This window comes from Syngnathoides biaculeatus, chromosome 16, assembly GCF_019802595.1.
Source record: "Syngnathoides biaculeatus isolate LvHL_M chromosome 16, ASM1980259v1, whole genome shotgun sequence".
NCBI lineage: Eukaryota > Metazoa > Chordata > Actinopteri > Syngnathiformes > Syngnathidae > Syngnathoides > Syngnathoides biaculeatus.
Window position 1 is genome coordinate 10,422,009 of NC_084655.1, and position 21,766 is coordinate 10,443,774.

The window sequence follows — 21,766 nt, forward strand, 5'->3', positions numbered from 1 at the left end:
GAAAGCCCTGACCCCAGCAAAACAAATTTGAAAAGATACAGATTTTGAATAATAATGTAAATAGATTGATAGACAGACAAGTGTGCTTTCAGTAATTTAACGAAACAGTGTACTATTTACCTGAAAGAGACAGACAAACGGTTTCTTATCATTATACTCCACCCTCGCTGTCTTCGTTTAACCAAGTTATCAAAGCAGTAGACACGGCTGTTTCTTAACGCTGATAGGTCACTGAGGGGGGAATTGTCAAACCTATCCTGGTCTTTTTGAGTGCAACCCTGCGCGTCCTTACATCATTTGAAAGAGGGAGGGCAACTGCATTACATCAGTATCTATACTGAGGCAAGAAAATACTGTGCTTTTTCATTAGTGTGGCACCTCTCAGTGACGGGCATAGAATTTAAGCTGTGCTTGAAGTTGGAGGGGATGCAGAAGGAAATGGTGACAGGAAAAGGAAGGTGTGGAAATGGGTATTGCTGAGTAGAACAATGGCAATTGTGGTTTTACTGGTTCTTTTGATAAAACATGAAAAAATTGTTTTACTGAAAGAAGATGATGCAGATAAATATTATAGAGTACAGTACTTGATAAGCGTAGCAAATTCACTTCATTCTATGTGCACCACCCCAAACTACTTATGTAAGGTATTTAATGAGAGGATTCATTCAGTTAGTATTGATTATTTAAGTGGATATTGGTCTGGACTCTGTTTGGGCCATTTCCAAACTACAATTTCGATTCAGTCGAATCCATTTTTTTTGTGAACTTTTTATGAATTCCTTTCAATTTATTATTTCTTTTGCTTTATTCATCTCAGATAAGTCACTTCAGGTTAACTTACATTACGTTACGTCAGTTCCATCAACAGTAGTGTGTAAAGTGTAGAAAAAAAAATATTTCAGTTTGATTGGTTTGTGAATACAGTCCATAATGTTTGAATTAAACTGCCAAATGTTTATCTTTGCACCATTCATGCTATCCTGTATACCTTGATGTATGTTCCGAGTACGGAAGAGCAAAGGAGGAATTACAGACAAGGGTTGATTTTATTTTTTTTTAATATATACATTTCAAAATATTCTTGCTTACATGCAGTTTCAACCACGCTGCCAAGCACAAATAAACTGATGATGTGATATCGCATTTTGAATAATCCAAGTGATAAACACAAGTACAAAGAACAAAACAAGGCTTACAAACAAAGAGCGACACGGCCGAACACAGCCGAACTGGCCAATTAACAACAAACTAGTCGGCGACCCACACCCACACACCTGGCAGTTGACCCTTGCACACATACCAATCTACTGGAACAGAAAACAAAAAATTGCAACCCCTGGTGTTCTAATTGGAAAGCAATGTTTTGAGCTGCCACGTATTGTCAATTTTATTGAACCACAAACAATATGTCGCAATTGTCATGGAAGAAGCAGATTGTTCTGGCTGCTCCAGCTAACTACAATAATGAAAACAGAGGCTAAGTACACTGTTACATTTCACCAACTCCCTCCCACATTTCACGTTCTACCCCTAAAATTATAAATCTCTAATAGTTGGGTATTATTGTATAAATCTATATAATGTATATACTGTATACTGTATTGGTATGGCAAGCAGGCAGTTGCCTTATCTTATGTCCTTCCCAGAAACGTCTTTTTTGTTGTAAATTCTCATTTGACATGACAGCATTTCTGAGTGGCTGTTCCATCTGCGACACTATTTGTCTGCAATTCAGATTTGGATCACAGCAAAATGTCTTGTAGACGGCGTGCCACTCGTGAAAGCTAATTGCAGAATCCCTCACACTTACGCAACAGTTCAGTCGCATTTGGTCACGTCGCTGTTTATGACACAGGCGTAACAGCTCTGGATAGGTCAAATTCTGAAACATTAGTATGAAAATAGCTAATACCACAGAAAGAAAAAGACCAAAACCTCAGTATCAGCTCAGTACATTAGTGTCACATAGGGCTACTGCATTCCTTTAAGACTTCAATTCGTAGACGATGTAGAAAGTGTTGCAAGTTTACCATCTTAGCCCACAGTTGGAAACGAGCCAATTGTGTGGTCACGAAGATGGTGATAGTATCGGAAACCTGATGTGTTTCAAAGATATTTTCCAGCAACAGACACTGACCGGAGAGATAAGAGACCACAAGCGTTTTTACAAGAACCAAACGTTAAACCCAACATGAAGCTGTGATGACTGATGGCTTTGGCTTGGCAACACAACATGACACCACAGTGTGTTGCTTTCACTTTTACACACATAGACAATGGCATGTTTAATAATGGTTATAATAATGAGGGTTTTGTAAAAATACACCTTTTCAAAATAATCTATTAATATTTAGTTGATCAAAAAAAGATAGCTACAAGCTATTTCTTTGGGAACGACAGTACAATCCAATGTGACCCAATACAAGAGTTGTGTCAAAAATCTCGAATGACATTGAAATAGCTAAGACATTTTGTACTGTGCAGTGAGGCGGCACTGCGGCCTATTGACTGTGAAGTCTGTCTTGTACTCTGTTTCATCTTAAGCCATTTTGCCTATACTGTCGTTTGCATGCGCTCTTCATGCTCGTGTAGATTCTCAGCCTTCCTTTCACATTCCCAAATCATGCAAGTTAGGTTAACTAGCGACTCTAAAATTGTGATGTGAGCGTAAACAGTCGCCTGACCCCTCGGCTGGCTTGCGACCAGTCGAGGGTTTATCCCAGGTCTTCCCCCTCAAAATAGGAAGTGAACATGAGCAGGAACACACACACACACACACACACATACATACACAAATGCACACACACTAACAGGACACTGCATTTGGTACACTTGCACACTTCAATGAAATCCAATACATGACGTAGAAAAAAAATAGCCTTTACAAAGATAACACAGCTCAGTGTTGAGTAAGTGGTAATGATTGAAGAAAATTATTCATACCGTGGGTGAATGTTCATGTGATTGGTCATTTGTTGAATGGTTGTCTTCTGGCTAGAAAAAAATATATCCAAGAAAGTGCAAAAGGATTTTAAGAAGTGGTCTTTTTATATAGTTGGAAAATGGAATTATTTATTTTGGGAAAACAAAAAAATATTTTGCACTAGTGTAAAGATGTTAACTTTGACCCAAATAATTGAAAGAATTCTAATCTAAACAACAAGAATATTGGGTATTTTTTGGGGAAAAATGTATTAATAATTTCAGACAACATGATACCAATCTAAACTTCACACAAGGTTTTACAGTCTTTTGCCACTTACCTCTCATTTTCATCAAAAAGTTCACCATATTAAAATGAACGTTAACCCTTCAAATTATGGAATGGTAATTAATAATTTTGGACCAAACTGTTACAGCACTGCATCACAGTTTTTCTTTTGTAATACATTGGTTCCCTTATGTAGCTAAAGTAAAACAAAGAAACAATCGCAAAGCCTCTTCTTCAATGCAACCAGAATAATGGAGAATTGTATATTAAAACTGAGCGACATTATTTTTGCCAAAGCATGTGCAAATGTCTCAAATGCATTTAGTATAGGTATACGAGAGCCACTGGACCTAAATCTGTAAGCATAGTGTGAGTGGAGGTGCTTGGCGATGGACAGAGCAGAGGCCAGTGTTTCGTGAGCTATCAGCCCAACACAGAGCACGTGTGTTGAGGCCACAAAAAAATAAAATGGGATGCCTTGTCTGCAGAAGAAAGGGGGAGTCTATTAGTGTTGATGATTAGCTCAGCTTTCTGCCTATTGTGATGGGCGTGTGTACAGTGAACAGAGAAGAAGAGGAGCAACGATTCCTACAGTTGAGGCACAGAGAAGTAAATTATCAGTTGTCAGTGTGCGTGTGCGTGTGTGAGTGAGTACACTTGCACTTTAGCAAGCACAGTTCCCTTGGCTCTCGGAAGACGAGTCTTTCAGGTTCCTGTGGTTCGACACTAAGCTTATGTCTCCATCCATGCTCTCGTTCATCTTGTCACAGATGACATCCACTAGACGCTCAAACACCTGCTTTACATTGATGTTGTCCTTTGCACTGGCCTCAAAGAACTGGAAACCTGATGACCCGAGATGGGAGACTGTCAGTTTATTCTGTAAAAACACGCTGCGTCAATTCAAGGAAAATATTCTCCAACTAATGAAGTTTTACGCACCGAGGTCTTCTGCCAGGCGCTGGCCATCTTCTGTGGGTATGAGCCTGTCGTCCTCTAGGTCGCACTTGTTACCGATTAGGATCACCTGAGCATTGTCCCACGAGTATGTTTTAATCTGCGTAGCCCTGTAAAGCAGACGAAAAATGACGAGAAAAATTTGTGTATTTTCAAGCAAACAAAAAAAAATGAACAGGACCAATTATTTAATATATGCAATGTTAAAACACACCAATCCTGAACTGCGTTGAAGGACTCCTGGTTGGTGATGTCATACATGAGCAGGAAGCCCATGGCGCCTCTGTAGTAGGCTGTGGTTATGGTTCTATAGCGCTCCTGTCCTGCTGTGTCCTGCATTTTAACACACATACATAGTGCATTTCAATAAAAAGTGTCCTATAAACACATTACTTGCCACAACATTGGATACACAAACGATGAGAGAGAGAGAGAGAGAGAGAGAGAGAGAGAGAGAGAGAGAGAGAGAGAGAGAGAGAGAGAGAGAGAGCATTTAAATTGATTTTTTTTTTTTATTAGATGTGATTTGATGTGGTGGGACCTCTTCATGATATAACAGTTTGGCACAGACCACAAAATAAGATTTGTCACAATGTAATAATTTAATATTAAGTACTGATTTAATATTAAAAGCTTAGGCCTCACAGTTCTGAGGCCCCAGGTTCAATCTCTGACCTGCCTGTGTGGAATTTGCATGTTCTCTCAATGCCTGTGTTGGTTTCCTCCAGGCACTCCGGTTTCCTCCCACATCCCAAAAACATGCAACATTAATTGGACACTCTAAATTGCCCCTAGGTGTGATTGTGAGTGCAACTGTTTGTCTCTATGTGCACTGCGATTGGCTGGCAACCAGTTCAGGGTGTACCTCCTGCCCCCTTGACAGCTGGGATAGGCTCCAGCACTCCCCGCAACCATCGTGAGGATAAGTGGGAGAGGAAATGAATGGATCGATGATAAGAATTTAATATTATTGTATCTTAGATTGTTTTTTGGTTTTCAAAATTGTATTACATTGAGTTTGTTTTTCTTTAACCTTACAAAAACCCTTACACAACTAGTATATACTGTACTTCTAAGCAGTGATAGAAATTAATACATTTTTTGGGAGTGACAATCTATGGTAATCAATGTTATTTTTCTCAGGTGCATTTTCAACAGGCGAGATGGTGACTGACTGGTTAGCAAATCTGACTGGGGTTCAAATCCCAGCCCTGCCTTTGTGGGGTTTGCATGTTTTCCACATGTCTGTGTGGGATTTCTCTAGGCACTCTGGTTTCCTCCCACGTCCCAAAAAACATGCAATAATTGGAGACTTCGTGATGTGAAATGTGAGCGTGAATGGTTGTTTGTTTGTTTGTTTATATGTGCCCTGCGCTTGGCTTGGCCACCAGTTCAAGGTGTACCCCACCTACTGCCCAAAGATGGCTGGGATAGGCTCCAGCATGCATGAGAAAAAGCAGTACAGAAAATGGACAGATGGACATTTTGTAGAGTCCTTCACAACAATAATGTAGTAATGTTTATTAAAATGGACATTTCAATTAACTGTAGACAGAACGACTTTTTAACCACAAGGGAGCACTGTTGTCAAAACTTTTAGCATTGTGCTGCATTTGTGCCAAATTCTTAAATCCAATACAGTTGTATAGTTCAGTTGTCCACTTTGTTCTCAAAACCATCTAATTGAATTCCACACTAAATTTTTTGTAAATGTATATATTTTAAATGTATGGGTGGCACGGTGCCTCAATTGGTAAAGCGTTGGCCTCACAGTTCTGAGGTCCTGGGTTCAATCCTGGACCCACCTGTATGGAGTTTGCATGTTCTCCCCATGCCTGTGTGGGTTTTCCCCAGGCACTACACTTTCCTCCAACATTCCAAAAACATGCAACATTAATTGGACACTCCAAATTGCCCCTGGGTGTCATTGTGAGTGCGGATGTTTGTCTCGATGTGCTCTGCGAATGGGTGGCAAACATTTCAGGGTGTACCCCGCCTCTTGCCCGTTGACAGCTGGGATAGGCTCCAGCACTCCCTGCGACCCTTGTGAGGATAAGCAGCTACGAAAATGGATTGATGGATATAAATGTATGTACAATAAATCAATGTTTTCATCATGACTTGTGTATTAATTTTATTTCATTTAACCAGGGAAGGCATCTGACAACAGTTTCTTATTTACAAAGCCTATCTGGAGGTTAATTTAGGGTTCAGTATTTTTCTCAAGAAAACTTTGATTTGGTTGCTCGACCATCTGGCCCACAGCTGCCCCAAAGACAGAGACAGTTAGTGTTTATTGTCAAACAACTATGAAAGTGTCAAAGTTTAGACAGTTTCATTTGTAGCACCTAAACAAATAATATGCAATGTCAATCTAATGGGAACAATTAAGTGTATTGTGAATTGCTGTTTTTTCCGTTCAATTTTTTTTTGGCGCACCATCACTGCTATGCCAGTGAAGTCTAAAAATGACATGTACTTTAGAGTTCAGTATTTTTGCTGGAGGTAGAGAGGCATAGGTTTGCTACTACCAACAAGGACAAAATGTCTTGCAATAAGTAAGTTGGGACACACTGCTAGAGTTCCAAACGGTTTTTGTGAGCGCACATGGGAAATAAAGATCAGCAAAGCTGACCGAGCGGGATTTGGTTACTTGGTAACGTCTTTCATTTGCATCAGGGTCGTGCGCTTTCGTGTCCATTTGACGTTTGCTAACACGGTGAAGAGGGGTGGGTTGTCCAGGTAACCGTGGGGGCAGTCAGGGTTATGAATGTTCAATTACAGTGGGGACTGCGGTGTGGTTATCCAAAAATTAGATATAAGATGTCATCAGAGAGAGGAATTGCCTCACCCTGGTACTGTATATTATTTGTATTTTCCCCCACAATATCATATACCTGTAGCTAGTTCATCTTTTTTCATTTATTCCAAATTGATCAACCAGTGATTAGCGAGTATTTAGCTGAAATATAAAAGCGAACATGTCGACAGTGTTGCATTCATCAAACCACACCTGTAACATAAAGCTCTCGTCTCGCATGTGATGTGCGAAGTTAAGCGATTGCTTAAAATAAGCCTCATAGACTCCTGACGTCAGTGGAAACCTAATCTTTAAACATGCGTCACTTGTGTTTTCACAGACTGCCCGACAGAGCACCCAAAGGAGATAATGCACTTACAATCAATACAAAATTACCAGTACACCTGCGATACTTTACTGATATCCAAAACAGAAACTAATAAACATTTCTGATCTGCCGATAGTGAACTGATTTGATTGACACTATCAGATGATCACTGAGTATTGTCTGTAATTTTCAGGCATTCAACCAAAATATAACAAACAACTCTCTGATTAGTCCAGTATGGTATTATCGTCCCAAACTACAATAATGAATATTGACTCAATCAAAACTGTTCCACTGTCTGCCCTTGAAACATGACCCACTAATTTATTATTATTTTTAATCAATGTATATATCTATTTTTTAAGTCTACTAATTGCAGAATATTCACATTGCTGTGTTTGCAGTGATCTGAAACTGTACACTTCATTTAGTGTAGCTACATGGAAGTAGAAAAACACAGTTGTCAGTTTTTAATTAAATAATGTACAGTCCATGTCATACAGGGGTTACGTCCAAAAGAGTGTCACTCAGATTCAGAAAATGTAACTAATATTTATCCCTGTCGAAAATCTAAATGACTGCAAACTATATTCGCAAAAAAAAAAGCTGTTTTGTATTACATTGCTTAATTCATACCTCACTCACCACAGTAACCAAAATTGAACAATATTATCTTTGTAGCAGCATTTTTTTTTTTTTAAATACAGCTTTGTTTAATATGAGCTGTGCATGTGTGCCTAATAAGGATGCCAGTCAGTCTTGGAAAAATCCAAATCAGTTCAACAAATCACTGGAAACTGTTACTAAGCTTTTTGCGAACTCTAAGGTACTTGAACATGTCTTCTATTTAATTGGAGGATGCCCAGTGGGATACACGGTGGTCTTCCAACCCATAGGATTCTCAGGGTCTAAGTCAAAGCAGCTTTTTGATGCTTTTTTTTAATGTCCTCCCTCCGCTCTCCTCCTGAGTAACTGTATGTACCATTTACGCTCTGTGTGTGAAAGGTGTGTGTTTGCGCAGAGATCAAAATACACATCTCCGAGCCAAAGAGAAGGGATGTAAACACTGTGTGTGTACATGATTCCGCGAAGTAAGAACCATGTGGCGCATTATCAGTCAAGCCTGTTTCCATGATGCACAAAGGAGAGCCTGGCAGCTGGCACGATAAAAATCAGGTGAAATATCTCACAGGTGTTCAGTGGGAGTGATCATCAAATTTGATGGGGAAGATTTTGATTATTCGCACAACACGTACACGCTAACAAGTTACGTTAAACATGTTCACACCCTTTAAATACAAGATGCAGTGCAGTATATCTTCATTATGTATACTTAGCACCACATGCTGATAGGGAACTTCCTCACTCTGCTTCCTGAACTTAGGAAATACCGGTCTGTGTGCCATTAGACAGACAAAACAGAACCAGGCAGACAAGTAAGCCGACATTCTAGAAAAATCATTCAACTGCTTTTACCCTATGAAAGCATTATGCCATGTTGGCATATTTGTTACACGTGTCACATCATTGAACAAATGAACATGTTCATCTTCAGTGAACGTGTGTGTGTGTGTTTTGGTGTGGGCTCAGTGGCTGGGTGTCATTGCACTGGCTCACACATTATTAGTTTAAGTGAATCATTTGTTTGATTAGTCTTATTGATGTAAATTAACAGACAAATGCAACACTCCTGATATTAATACCAACACGCAATTCATCATTAAGTTTGTCTAAGGTGTCAACTGCGGACGTTTATTAGAGATATTAATTGTTGGAATAGAAATGGACCCGGTGGATTTTTTAATTTCTGAAAAAAGCTGCTTGAAAACTTGACATAACTCAGGTTCAAAATACTACCTGTTCATCTAATACCATTCATGTATATTACATGTGTCAGATGAAGGTAGATCAAGGTGACTTTTATTGGTGAACTTGATTTGACCTTCTCTAATCTTTTGAATGCACATATCCAAGTGTTCAGTGTTTCGCCGCGTACTCAGCTTGCTTTTCCCTAACAAAGTCAAATAGCAGAGCAGTTTTTTCATTTACAGGGATGTGTGGGCTCTATCTGTGACTCTTCCAGTTTCGGGGAATCTCTGACCTGCTGATCACGTTCTATGACAGAATGTCGTGGCTGCTTCCCTCTGAAATCTGGCAACGTCTCAAAATGTGAACGGCATGTGGCGCTTTTTAGACTCAACCTGAAATATTCACGCTGATGCCTAATACCCCTAACTTTTTGTGACAAGTGTATTTTTTACACCACAGTTTTACAAAAAGAAGAAAGTAAGAAAAAACATTTGGTGAGACAAGATTTAAATTCCAAACCAGTTTGTGGGTTCTAGTTGCATGTGAAAGGAGGGAAGGAGAAAAACCTCACCCAGATCTGCAGTTTGATCCTTTTGTCATTGCGGAAGACTGTCTTGACTTTGAAGTCAATGCCGACGGTGCTGACGAAGGCCGAGGTGAAGGAGTCGTCTGCGTAGCGGAAAAGGAAAGAGGTTTTCCCCACACTGCTGTTGCCGATGATCAGAAGTTTGAACATGTAGTCAAAGTTCTGGTCAGCTGCGTCCTTCTGGGATGGCAGCTGTTGGAGCCGCGAATCATTTGACGCCATCTAGGGCCGAGAGGAAAAAAAGTAAAATGATGGACTTGTAAAGTGAAAGGACCGTCGGTAGTGTGGTGGTGCGCATCGTTGAATTTCGTGGAACTGGCTTGAGATCAACCCCACACTCAATAGCCCATTTAAAATTCCCCATTATTTACTTCCAATCTATCTCTTGGGTACTTATTAATGTGAAGGGCTATTTGATTTTAAAATTAAAAAAAAAAAAAAAAAGGAAAACGACATAAAAAGTGGCAGCAAGGTGGATCAGCTGGTAAAGCATAGGCCGAGCAGTTCTGAGGACCCGGGTTTGATCCTGGCCCCGCCTGTGTGGAGTTTGCATGTTCTTCACGTGGCTGGGTGGGTTTTCTCCGGGCACTGCGGTTTCCTTCCATATCCCAAAAACAAGCAACATCAATTGGACACACCAAATTGCCCATAGGTGTGATTGTGAGTGCGAATGGTAGTTCGTCTGTATGTGCCCTGCGAATGGATGGCAACCAGTTCAGGGTGTACCCAGCCTCCTGGCCATTGACAGCTGTGATAGGCTCCACCACTCCCCGCGACCCTCGTGAGGGTAAGCGGCTAAGCAAATGGATGGATGGACATAAAAAGTCAGTGATCTCACACATTAACACATTTATTATTATTATTATTATTACTATAAATCTCAGTTTTGCGATCATTAACATTCATAGGAATTCACAATGTTCTTTCACTGGTGAGATATTTTTTGGGCCAGGACCACAGGCTACTCACGTGGTCCTTGGGCACCATGGGGGTGACCCCTGCATATGACTTCCAGCCAGTGTTACGTGAGATATCATGAAATGTGCCATGGGAAATGATCAAATTTCACACTAAATGGCGCAATAATTATCTTTTATTTGCAACAATTCATCTACCTGTTCATCACTCTGTGCCTGTGACGTAAAGTACGTACAGTATAGTGACAGGCATCATTTCAGTCAACTTTCTCTTACTTTTTATTTAGTGGTGTCCCGTTATATTTTATATTTTTTAAACAGTGTGGCTCGGCTCAATAAAAGGTTGGAAATACAGTGATAGAGACCTCACTTCAAACTGACCAAGTCGACTCTTATAAGTACTTGGGCACTCAGACTAACAAATTGTTGAGATGGGATCCTCTTGTAGAGCCACTATGTACAAAATGATCTGAAAGATTGCACTTCCTTCATAGACAATGATAAACAACCAGGTAAAATATGAAGCCCCAATTAATTGTTTCATAGAGAGATGTGATTGCTATCACCTCATATTAATTAGTTATTACAGTTTTATTGTTTTGGTGGGCTTTATTGTTTTCATTTATTAATATTTTATTCATTTTATTGCACGTATGGATATGGGTTGTTTTCAAGATCTGAATATCCGTGGAAAATTTGATGTTGAATGTCCCTAAAGCCTTTGATTTATCTCAAATCTAAGTAAAAAAAAAAAAAAGCAGAAAAACGTGGGCTTCAATTATCGCCATGCTCAAGAGACGACAGCCTTTCTTTCACTCCAGCAAGCAAAGGATTCCAGTCAATTTGCATCTGTTTTTCAAGTACAGTAGTAACATCTGTGCTAAAGTATTATTACTAGTACAACTACAATACTGAGATGTCTGCAATGCTTGAACAATGTTTGCAGAATCCTTAAATCATCCAACATTGTTGATTTTCTTATTTGTTCTCTTCATTTTTAGCATGTACATCCACCCTATAGTCTACATTTATCTTCATTTTTAACTACTTATTCTGAAAATATATAAAAAAAATATGGTGCATTTTATCATATTACATTCATTATTCAAGTCCAAAAGGTGAAGGGTTGACGAAGTTCAAACAAAAGAGTTTTCCTGATGGAGATTGCGGGACAAACATTGAAGTGCATTAGGGACTTGGCGACAGTCCTGCTGTGCTAGTGCAGATTTGAGCGAAAGTGAAGTGGTAGTGGTGCTCTCAAATTACAGGAGGTTGACGCGATCTGTCCATCAGCAGGCCCTATTATGTGTGCAGTGTGAGGAGGAAAAGTATCTGCTCTGCTTATCACTGCTTCCATCCCCCACACAAACACTGCTGATCAATCGGCATGGCTCGGCCCCGCCCCTCTGATGGGACTTGTCTCCGTGGCGACTAGACTGGGACTCAGCTGCCAGCAATACCCATTAGCGGTCAAAACAACGAGTTGGTTCAGCTTTTAACTGGCCATGAGGAAACCACTAGCACAAGAGTGGTGTCTATATCACGTTGAAGTGACAAACTAGACCTGGCAAAACCATTTAGTGTGCCCACATGTGGTAGACTCACTTATTTCACCCGCCTTGAAAAAACGGGCAGCTAATATATTGATATGACAGATTGGCTTCATGGTTTATTTCCAAGTGAAGTGGATCAATATGAATTGGTATTTTCTTTCCATCTTCTGAAACTTGAAACGACCCCGACGATTACTGCTGTTCCTGAGATGTACAAGAAACAACAGGGTTCAAGAAATGTACAGTAAAGGAGATTAGCCAGTTTTTATTTTTTGCCAAGTCTGTTTGTGAAACCATAAAACCACAAGAAACATGCTTTGAACTTTGGAGGAGTGTCAGGTCTGGGCTGAGAAAATAATCAAGCTTCATACAGATCCGGATAATGATGCCGAGCCCAGAGGGTTTTCTTTCCCCACATTTGTTAATACTCATTGAATAATGTCTAATGAGTGTTTTTCTGCCATTTTAGGCATTTGATGTTTCAGCCAAAGACAAGCACAACCGCTCAATTTGTCTTTATCGTATCTCTCGATGGATTAAGATGTGTGTGAGTTACATGACATTGTGGAAACCTATTCCTATACAAATGCATGAATTGAAATGGTCAAATCAAGCCATACTGTCAAGATTAGGATTATTACATATAGTTTTTTTGTAATTGATGAACAATCCATTAAACCCTGGGTTCCGTGTAATATTTCTAAGATCAGTTATTCATATTCAAGATACATTCAAGAAAAGAGAAAATGGATGGAAGGACTTGTATTTTGAAACACAAGCGGGTCAAACTATTACAATCAAATCTTAAAAGATTATTATCTACAGTATCGTTTGTAAATGCAGATTGTCTTTTCCGAGAAAGCTCGAACTTGATCGCACACCCAGTCGACTGTCTTCGATGTTATTATTTCACAACTTTCCACACACTCCAGCCTGTGCAAACCTGTACACTGGCAGATGTTTTCATTATCTAAGCAGTTTGCAAAAAATAGTCCAAACACCACTTGCTCATCATCTATCTTAATCGCAGCCATACAACCTAGAAATACTGCACTTGCTTTATAGGGAAAAACATTAAAGAGAAGTTCCAGTTCTTAACTTTCTGTAATCTCCAAACACATTCCCCAAATCACATGACGCCTGAGGGCGTCTGAGGGGCCGTAGCACTGAGCTGCCCACTTTAAAACTAACATTTCCTCATAATCATATGCAGTATTCGCATGAGCTCATCCTCAGCTTCAAGTATAAACGTCAATTGTGTTTACTGCGCATGAACTCACATTGCCTGCAGGCAAATACATTTCTATCCACTTTTGCACGTTTGTTAAATGACTTATGATCAGGGCCGGTTCACGCCTACGAAGCCCAAAGCAAACCTGAATTTTGGGCTGCTTTATTTATCCCAGTAATATTGCTGATTGATCATTCATTGGTGGATTTCCTAATAGGAGACTATAATGAGTAAAATGAATAGAAAATACAGGTTGGCTTTAAGCACAAAGTAGGATGCTAAATATTTTCTAGCCTCACTAAAAGTAAAAAAAAAAAAAAAAAAAAAAAAAAAGCTAACTATCCATCTCCTGTAAAAGCCTTATCTGGTTCATTATTTTGGACCATGAAAAAAAAACTACAACATCAAGAACAACAACAAAATAGAAGAGCAAATAAAACCACTGAGGTGTATAAAAATAAATAAAAGGAGAAAACAGTATTAAATAAATTCATAAAATCTTGAGCAAATACTTAATGATAATGATGTAACTCAACAGAATTACCTGGAATAAGGTGACAAAAATGGTTTAAGTAGCAGCGTGATGAGATTTGTCCAAAATGACTAATGTCTAAATGTACGATCTGGTGGGAATGGCCACTTCAAACTGAGTACAAACCACGAAGAATTTTTTAAAATCTAATAGTGGATTATGAGTTTCCAAATTTGAGTATTTGTGACTGTAAAAGTGCCTTTTTGGGGGATGGTTTTAGTGTGATGTCACCCATAAAAAAATCTGCTTTTACAATCTAAAAAGCCTTCATATTTGAGGAAGACAGTAAAACATATACTGTATTTAAAATTTGTGATTATAGCTTACAACAAATACCCCAAATCTAACATTTCTACAGACTATATTATGTTCACACAATCAAGATAATGAAAATTATTTTGGATGTGAAACAAATGGGCAGGAATTTGCCCTGTGAAAACTATTTTCGCAGTTTAATGACTCTAAATACAGTAATGCATTGATTCCCAACCTTTATTGAGCCAACACCAAACAAACAAAAATGTCACAATGAGTGGATTTGCATTTCAAATAAACACTTTCTGCCAACAAATAAAAGAGCATTTATGTGTTCTGTCTCTTTGTACACCAGTACCACAGTTAGATGAATAAATATACATTATTTGTTGTAAATATTAAGTGAAATTTCATCATTTACTATGGCACATCAGAAAGGCTCTCATGTCACACTAATGTGCCATGGCACAACGGTTGGGAATCACTGCAGTAAGGTATGAGTACTAAGATAAATGGATTTTCTGACCATATTCCAATTGATTGTCATGTACCTGTAGTGGTCAAATCCAATTCTGCTCGTGGCCGCACTGTAGACACACGTAATTTGTTTTGGCACCCAGATAAAAGGATGTGGCAGGCCACATCTGGCCCCCGGCCCTTGGGTTTGACACCTGTGATCTGCAGGGACCTTTTTTTTTTTTATGGTGCACTGGAGTTGAATTATCACCAGGACAACAAAACAGGAGCCATTCTGCTGCTGATGGTAGTCAAGCAGTCAAATCATTTACGTGCAGAGCTATAGAAGAATTGAGCAGGCTGCCTGCCACTGACCCCCCCCCACGGAAATGACCATCTCATATTATTTGATTTTCTGGCAGCTGTCACATCAGTCGACTCATTAAGTTGAGCAAACGCGTAGGAGCCGTAAAATCTTTAATTCCGAAGCCAGGCTGCTGCTCACTTTTGAACGCAGCGTGACTAAAATTACGGAGAACTCTCTCAAATGTTGACAAAAGTAACTTGAGGTGGGACAAAGGAAGGTGGAGCAGGAGGGAAATAACAAAAGGAAGGAAGTTAACAACCCACCTTCATAAGGAAGTAAAACAAACTCGGCGTCTTCCTATCTTCCCTCCACCGTTGTCGGGTGTAGCGGGTTAAAATGAAGCCCCCGAAAAGTCTTCCCTTAGCCGGGAAAGCCCACACAGCAAGACGAGGGCAGTCTGCTCCGCTTCCGCACCCGGATCCCGTTTGCTGGAGCGCCTTTTTCCGTGTGTGTCACACTTTGAGCGGTGGAGAAAGAAAGTGAAGCAACCGTCAGCCACCTGAGGCTGTGTTTGTGAGTGCGTGTGACGATCAGCAGGCTGGCTGCTCGGTCCAGCGTGCGCGTGCACATCAGCGCACGAGATGCACACGCACGTGATTCAAAAGAGATGGGGCAGCAGTGTCGAGCAGTTTGTACCCACTACTAATCCGAACTACTTACTTATTCAGTACTGTAGTCACTTTTCAGGAAGGTTGAGCAATGCTGTGGCGTTTGTTCTTGTTTTCTCTTTTTTCTTTTAATCCTTCTTTGTTGATTCGCACGAAATTAAGGTTTTGCAACGACACGCAGATCCTATAATAATACATTTATTTTTCCATGTACTTTTATTATCTGTTTTTGGCCTTTTGAGTTGACTAGAATTTTGTTTGTCATTTAATTCTTGTTCGTAAATTTTGTAATGGATTTTTTTGTCATAGTACAGCATGTTAAAAATTTATGTAGGTCTATGACCTGACAGTACAACATTATTAAAATAGCCTTTAGAAAATTCCCCCTCTCTGGCCCCAAATGCCTCAAATTTAATTTTATTTATTTCACAACTGAGCAAAGCAGGAAAATCAGTGTGTCGTGAGAGTGAACGAATAGTGTCACAACATTTGCACACATTCACTACGCACACCGTACAGTAGCCTCTCACAGAGTAGACAATTCTAACATATTGGCCATATTATCTAACTCCAATTACCAAGAGTAACAATAAGCAATGTATATTGGTGGCGTGTGGCCTATAGTAAACTGAAGCTACATTCAAATATTACCAGCAGTTTGAAAATTTGAAAACACCAACAGCGAGAAGTTGCAAAACTATGGATATGTGCGACCTATGATTTGAATTTTATATGAAAACAGAAAACAGGATTTAAATTTGAAATGTAAAGTGATCACATTTTCTATAGTTGTACTGTATTTCAGTATAACTTTTCAATGTTAACAATTCAACTGGATACAATTCGCTGTCTAAAATTCGCCGTCTGTGGCACCAGGCAGGGTTACTTCAGGTCAGTAGCGAACACCTAGCCAATCGCAGTTACGCTTTCTTAGTCACGTGACCTCACATCCTAAGAAAAGCATCACTGGATTGGTTGGCTGTTTGGTTCTGACCTGACTTATTTATTCACATTTACCTCAAGACTGGATACTTGTGTAAGAAGTAGACTGACTGATTTGACTAGTTTACTCAATTATGAATGAAAAAATGTAGAGAATTGTACTTTAATTAGTCTTTACATTTTCAAAATGATCATGTTATTGTCGGCTCTCTTGGAGCCATTAAGCAAACACAATAAGCGAGAGCAGGCCAGTGGAAGGCCCTGATCTCTGGCTGGTTGTCTTTTCCTCTTGTCTTCCCCCTGCTTCCCTTTGATTTTTTAGGAGACACCGTGCCCAAGGAAGAACAACCAATCAGACACAGAATTTGCGACTGACAGAGTTGTCAATCATTTGCAATCATTTGCTATGCGCAGGTTCATGCTACCACTCTTGATTCATAGCCCTTTGATGATAAATGTCTTCACTTCTATGGTATATTTGGTGCCTTGAAAATTCTTTTGAACAATGAGATCTCTCTGATGTTGTGGAAGCTCTCCACAGACCATGGCTTGTGCTGCACCATGTTATTGGAAAAATGTCAGAAAAGACGATGAGAACATCTGAACTTTCATTAATCAGGGGTAAATCAGAGGCAGCTCGAATGGCAAGTGTGTGCCCACTCCTGTTCAACAAGTTTGAATTTGATTTATTTCTAAACACAGTCACAACCCCAACTAAAGAGAGTATGCACACTCTTACAACATGATCTCAGTTGTTTATTTTTCCTTCCCCGCTCAAAAGGAATTCATTTCTTTCACAATTGTGTTGTACATTAAAAGTGGAAAAAAGTTTTGGAATGATTTTTCGTAGTCTAAATCTTTTACATTACCTAACCCTAGCATTTGAACAGGGGTGTGTAGACTTTACAGTATATCCAGAGTATGCCCACCATTTTAGGGCTTCGGTGTCATATCACCACTTTACTTTGCCTTCAGTCCTACAAGTTTATTTTATTTCCGAGATGGCTGTCTTGCACACACCTAAATCCACTTCCTTGTGTTGGGAAAATTATTTTCTTTCTGTACTTCCCGTTGTTCACACACACAATCACGGTTAAGGATAAAGTGTATATGTAATTTTTGGTCTTTCAACTTACTGTTGTATTATGTTCTCGTGTTACCATTTTATATGGATCTGTCCCACACTGCGCCAGCACCATCTAATATGAACGCATTGCTTCTTACTCCCGTAAACATGATTTAATTACTTGACTAACTTGTTCTTTGCTTAAAGAGGGTTTAATTCCGGACTGCAACCTTTCCCAAAAGGAAAATAATTTTACTGTTGTCCCCCCCCCCAATTAAAAATGCAGTTTTCGTCAACAAAATAAATCATCAAATGCACAGTGCTGTTGTGTTTGTTAGAAGCAAAACCCGTAAAATACACACAAATCCTTGTAAAAGAAAAAAAAAATCCGTAACACCTTCCGTCTGGCTAAATTGTGTGCTTAACTTGAACGTCATTCAAAGTAATATACGACATTAGTTCATGTAAAGCATAATAATCACATTTTCTTTTTTATTTTTTAAACAAGGTCAATAAGTTTCTGCATTTTTTGTGAAAACTTTTAAACGTGTTCAGCCATCGCCCCCTATTGGAGATGTGGCCCAGACACAGAGCTCAAATTTGAAGCCATGAATTCATTTTCTATATTAAGATGACGTGGAATGTGGTCAGCAACCAATCCTAGGGTATTTATGGACAAATAACCAGTTAAACTCACACCGATAGACAATTTAGACTCCCCAATTAACTTCATATGCATCTTTTTGGTGTGTGGGTGGACGCCAGAGAAACCACACAAACATGAGGAGATTATGCAGACACCACACAGGAAGGACATTGCTGAGATTCAAACCCAGAACCTCAGAACTTGAAACAGATGTGATAACCACACTGGCCTGTTCCACTGTGCTGCCTGGATTGGGAACATTAAAAGTAATTTTGACGATGTCAAAAGATGTTAAGGTCTTGTGATATTGCATCATGACAAACATATTTAAAAGGGTCAAAATCAAACCAAATCCTCTGTCTTTGACCTAAAAAAACCCGATGACCTCTAAATTGTAGAGAGATTTAGGGCAGCGTAGGTCAAATTAGTTGCGGTGCAGATAACTCCTATCAAGTTACAGAGGTTAGACAACCCGTGGTAGCACCCAAACTTTCTCTTGTAGGCTTTATATTTGGGGTCTTGCTCTTTGAGCTTGGCAAAACCTTCCTTTTCAGCACCCAGTCCAATCTGGTTACCAAGACCGTGCTCCTTCTCCACCTCCCTCATCAGGAACATGATCTCAGTAGCTGTCGGACCAAACCACTGAGCATTTAGACCTGCCATCATCAGCGCCACAAAATACAGCGCCATCTGGAAAAGAACAGAATCCAAGACCATATAATGAACAATACGGAGATTTTATGGTGGACAGAGTGAGGGCAGGCACAAAAGGACAGGATGTCAACAAAAGAACAGCTACAAGTACAGTGAAGAAAATAAGTATTTGAACACCCTGCCATGTTGCAAGTTCTCCCACTTATAAATCATGAAAGGGTCTGAAATTTTCGTCATAGGTGCATGTCCACTGTGAGGGAGATAATCTAAAAATAAAAATCCAGAAATCACAATGTATGATTTTTTAACGATTAATTTGTGTGATACAGCTGCATATAAGTATTTGAACACCTGACTATCAGCTAGAATTCTGACCCTCAAAGACATGGTAGTCTGCCTTTAAAAGTCCACCTCCACTCCATGTATTTTCCTCAATAAGATGCACCTGTGTGAGGTTGTTAGCTGCATAAAGACACCTGCCGATGCCATACAATCAGTAAGACTCAAACTTGTAACATGGCCAAGACCAAAGAGCTGTCCAGAAACAAAATTGTACAACTCCACATGGCTGGAAAGGGCTACGGAGAAATTGCCAAACAGCTTGGTGCAAAAAGGTCAACTGTTGGAGCAATCGTTGGAAAATGGAAAAAGGCCAATCTCAATCAGAGTGGAGCGCCATGGAAGATATTACCTCGTGGGGTCTCAATGATCCTTAGAAGGATGAGGAATAAAGCTCAGGACTATACGAGAGGACTTAGTCAATAACCTGAAAAGAGCTGGGACCACCGTTTCCAAGGTGACTCTTGGTAATACACAGACGCCATGGTTTGAAACCATGCACGGCACGGAAGGTTCCCCTGCTTAAACCAGCACGTGTTTGGGGGAAGACGAATGATGAGTTCCATCCCAAGAACACCATCCCTACTGTGAAGCATGGGAGTGGTAGCATCATGCTTTGGGGTGTTTTTCTGCACACGGGACAGGACGACTGCACTGTATTAAGGAGAGGATGACCGCGGCCATGTATTGTGAGATTTTGGGGAACAACCTCTTTCCCTCAGTCAGAGCATTGAAGATGGGTCGTGGCTGGGTCTTTCAACATGACAATGACCCAAAGCACACAGCCAGGAAAACCAGGGAGTGGCTCCATAAGAAGCATATCAAGGTTCTGGCATGGCCCAGCCAGTCTCCAGATCTAAACCCAATAGAAAATTTGTGGAGGGAGGTGAAACTTCGTGTTTCTCAGCGACGGCCCAAAAACCTGTATGATCTAGAGGAGATCTGTGTGGAGGAGTGGGGCAAAATCCCTCCTGGAGTGTCTGCAAACCTGGTGAACAACTACAGGATACGTTTGACCTCTTTAATTGCAAACAAAGACTACTGTATCAAATATTATCATTGTTTTTCTCCGGTGTTCAACTACTTATTTGCAGCTGTATTACACAAATCGTTAAAAAAAATCATACATTATGATTTCTGGATTTTTCTTTTCAGACTATCTCTCTCACAGTGCACATGCCCCTCTGTGATTTCTTAGTAGGAGGACTTGCAATATAGCAGGGTGTTCAAATTCGTATTTTCTTCACTCTACTTTAAGTGTGTCCTGAGTGTGTTCTCTTTGTGTGTGGAACAGATCTGGAGCCAGACCATAGGGTCAATTTCACTGCTTTTAAAAGCGGAGCACTTCTGTGATGCTTTACCTGCACTGTTTCATGTGTGTCCAGCAGCTCTCTCGGGTGATACACGGCATAAATAGCCAAACTGATAAAATGGCTTCCCAACAGACAGTAGAAATAAACCGGAAAGAGTTTACTCTGCACCAATCCGAAGGTGTGCCTCGTCACCTGCATCACCAAAGCAAAACCTGCAGACACAAGAAGTAAAATATTAGAAGGCGAGTGCACTCAGATTTTCAAACTTTTCATGCCCAGATTGTCTGCTTCTCACCTGCAATGAAGGAGACCCAAACCTGCATCCCCCAGGTGAAGGAGAGTACCAGGAGGTGTAAAACTTTGACCAAGTTTAAAGGATCCCCCTCTGTTGCCATGGTGACACTATAACCTGCACAACGGTCTCTATAAACGACAGAGATACATACTTTATTCATCCGCAATGGATGAAAACACACAGTGAAGATGTGAAAAGTATTAAATATAGTACTCATTCATGTTTTTTTTGTCCTGGAATAGAATTAAGTCATATGACAGGATTACAATTCTATACTCTTCGTAAAATTCAACCTGAACGAATAAATGCATGTAGACATAGGCATTGGTTTAATGTGAAAGTTTTTTTTTAGTGTGCATCCTCCCTAACGGTCACGATCCTCCAAGCTTATAAACAGTTGAAATATTTAAGAAAGTGTGTATCTCTCAGCCTGTTGTTCCTATCCTGCTTGCAACAGATAAGGAAGGGTGGTTTAAGTTGGCTACTATAGATTGCGAAACACATTTCTGACCAACGAAATAAATGCACTCGTTAAGACAACAAGGTAAACGTTTGGGAGAAAAACAGTAAAGCTGAACCGTGATATCGTTTCTAGCTTATAAGGAGATCATTTCGTTTAAGAGAAATGATCAGCACCAGATCATTTTACGTTTCATAAGCACTGCGCACATTAACCAGAACATTTTATTCGTTTCATAAGCACAGTACACATTATAATAACGATGATGATTATTTATGCCACGAAAAAGTCAGGGGGTACCTGATTGTCCAGCGCTATCTCAAGTTCAATAATTTATTTCTTAATATTATCTTGTGTTCGCATTAAATGCAGCCAGGCCGAACCACTTCAACCTTTTGACTTCCTGTGTACTCCGTAACCCCGCCTCCAAGTATGGACGCT

The 21,766-nt window shown here is 39.8% G+C and overlaps 2 protein-coding genes across 2 annotated transcripts; both read right to left on the reverse strand.

Annotated features, from left to right (window-relative positions):
* Nucleotides 1-1,880: 1,880 nt before the first annotated feature.
* Nucleotides 1,881-15,621, reverse strand: rab3db (RAB3D, member RAS oncogene family, b). The gene is made up of 5 exons (XM_061846632.1): nt 15,266-15,621; nt 9,677-9,913; nt 4,383-4,501; nt 4,154-4,278; nt 1,881-4,057 (listed from the first exon to the last, which is right to left on the reverse strand). Exons 1-5 carry the CDS (start codon nt 15,269-15,271, stop codon nt 3,876-3,878), a joined length of 669 nt encoding a protein of 222 aa, XP_061702616.1. The 5' UTR covers nt 15,272-15,621; the 3' UTR covers nt 1,881-3,875.
* Nucleotides 15,622-16,227: 606 nt separating this feature from the next.
* Nucleotides 16,228-21,755, reverse strand: tmem205 (transmembrane protein 205). The gene is made up of 4 exons (XM_061847274.1): nt 21,626-21,755; nt 20,866-20,993; nt 20,619-20,782; nt 16,228-18,954 (listed from the first exon to the last, which is right to left on the reverse strand). Exons 2-4 carry the CDS (start codon nt 20,963-20,965, stop codon nt 18,652-18,654), a joined length of 567 nt encoding a protein of 188 aa, XP_061703258.1. The 5' UTR covers nt 20,966-20,993; nt 21,626-21,755; the 3' UTR covers nt 16,228-18,651.
* Nucleotides 21,756-21,766: the final 11 nt, after the last annotated feature.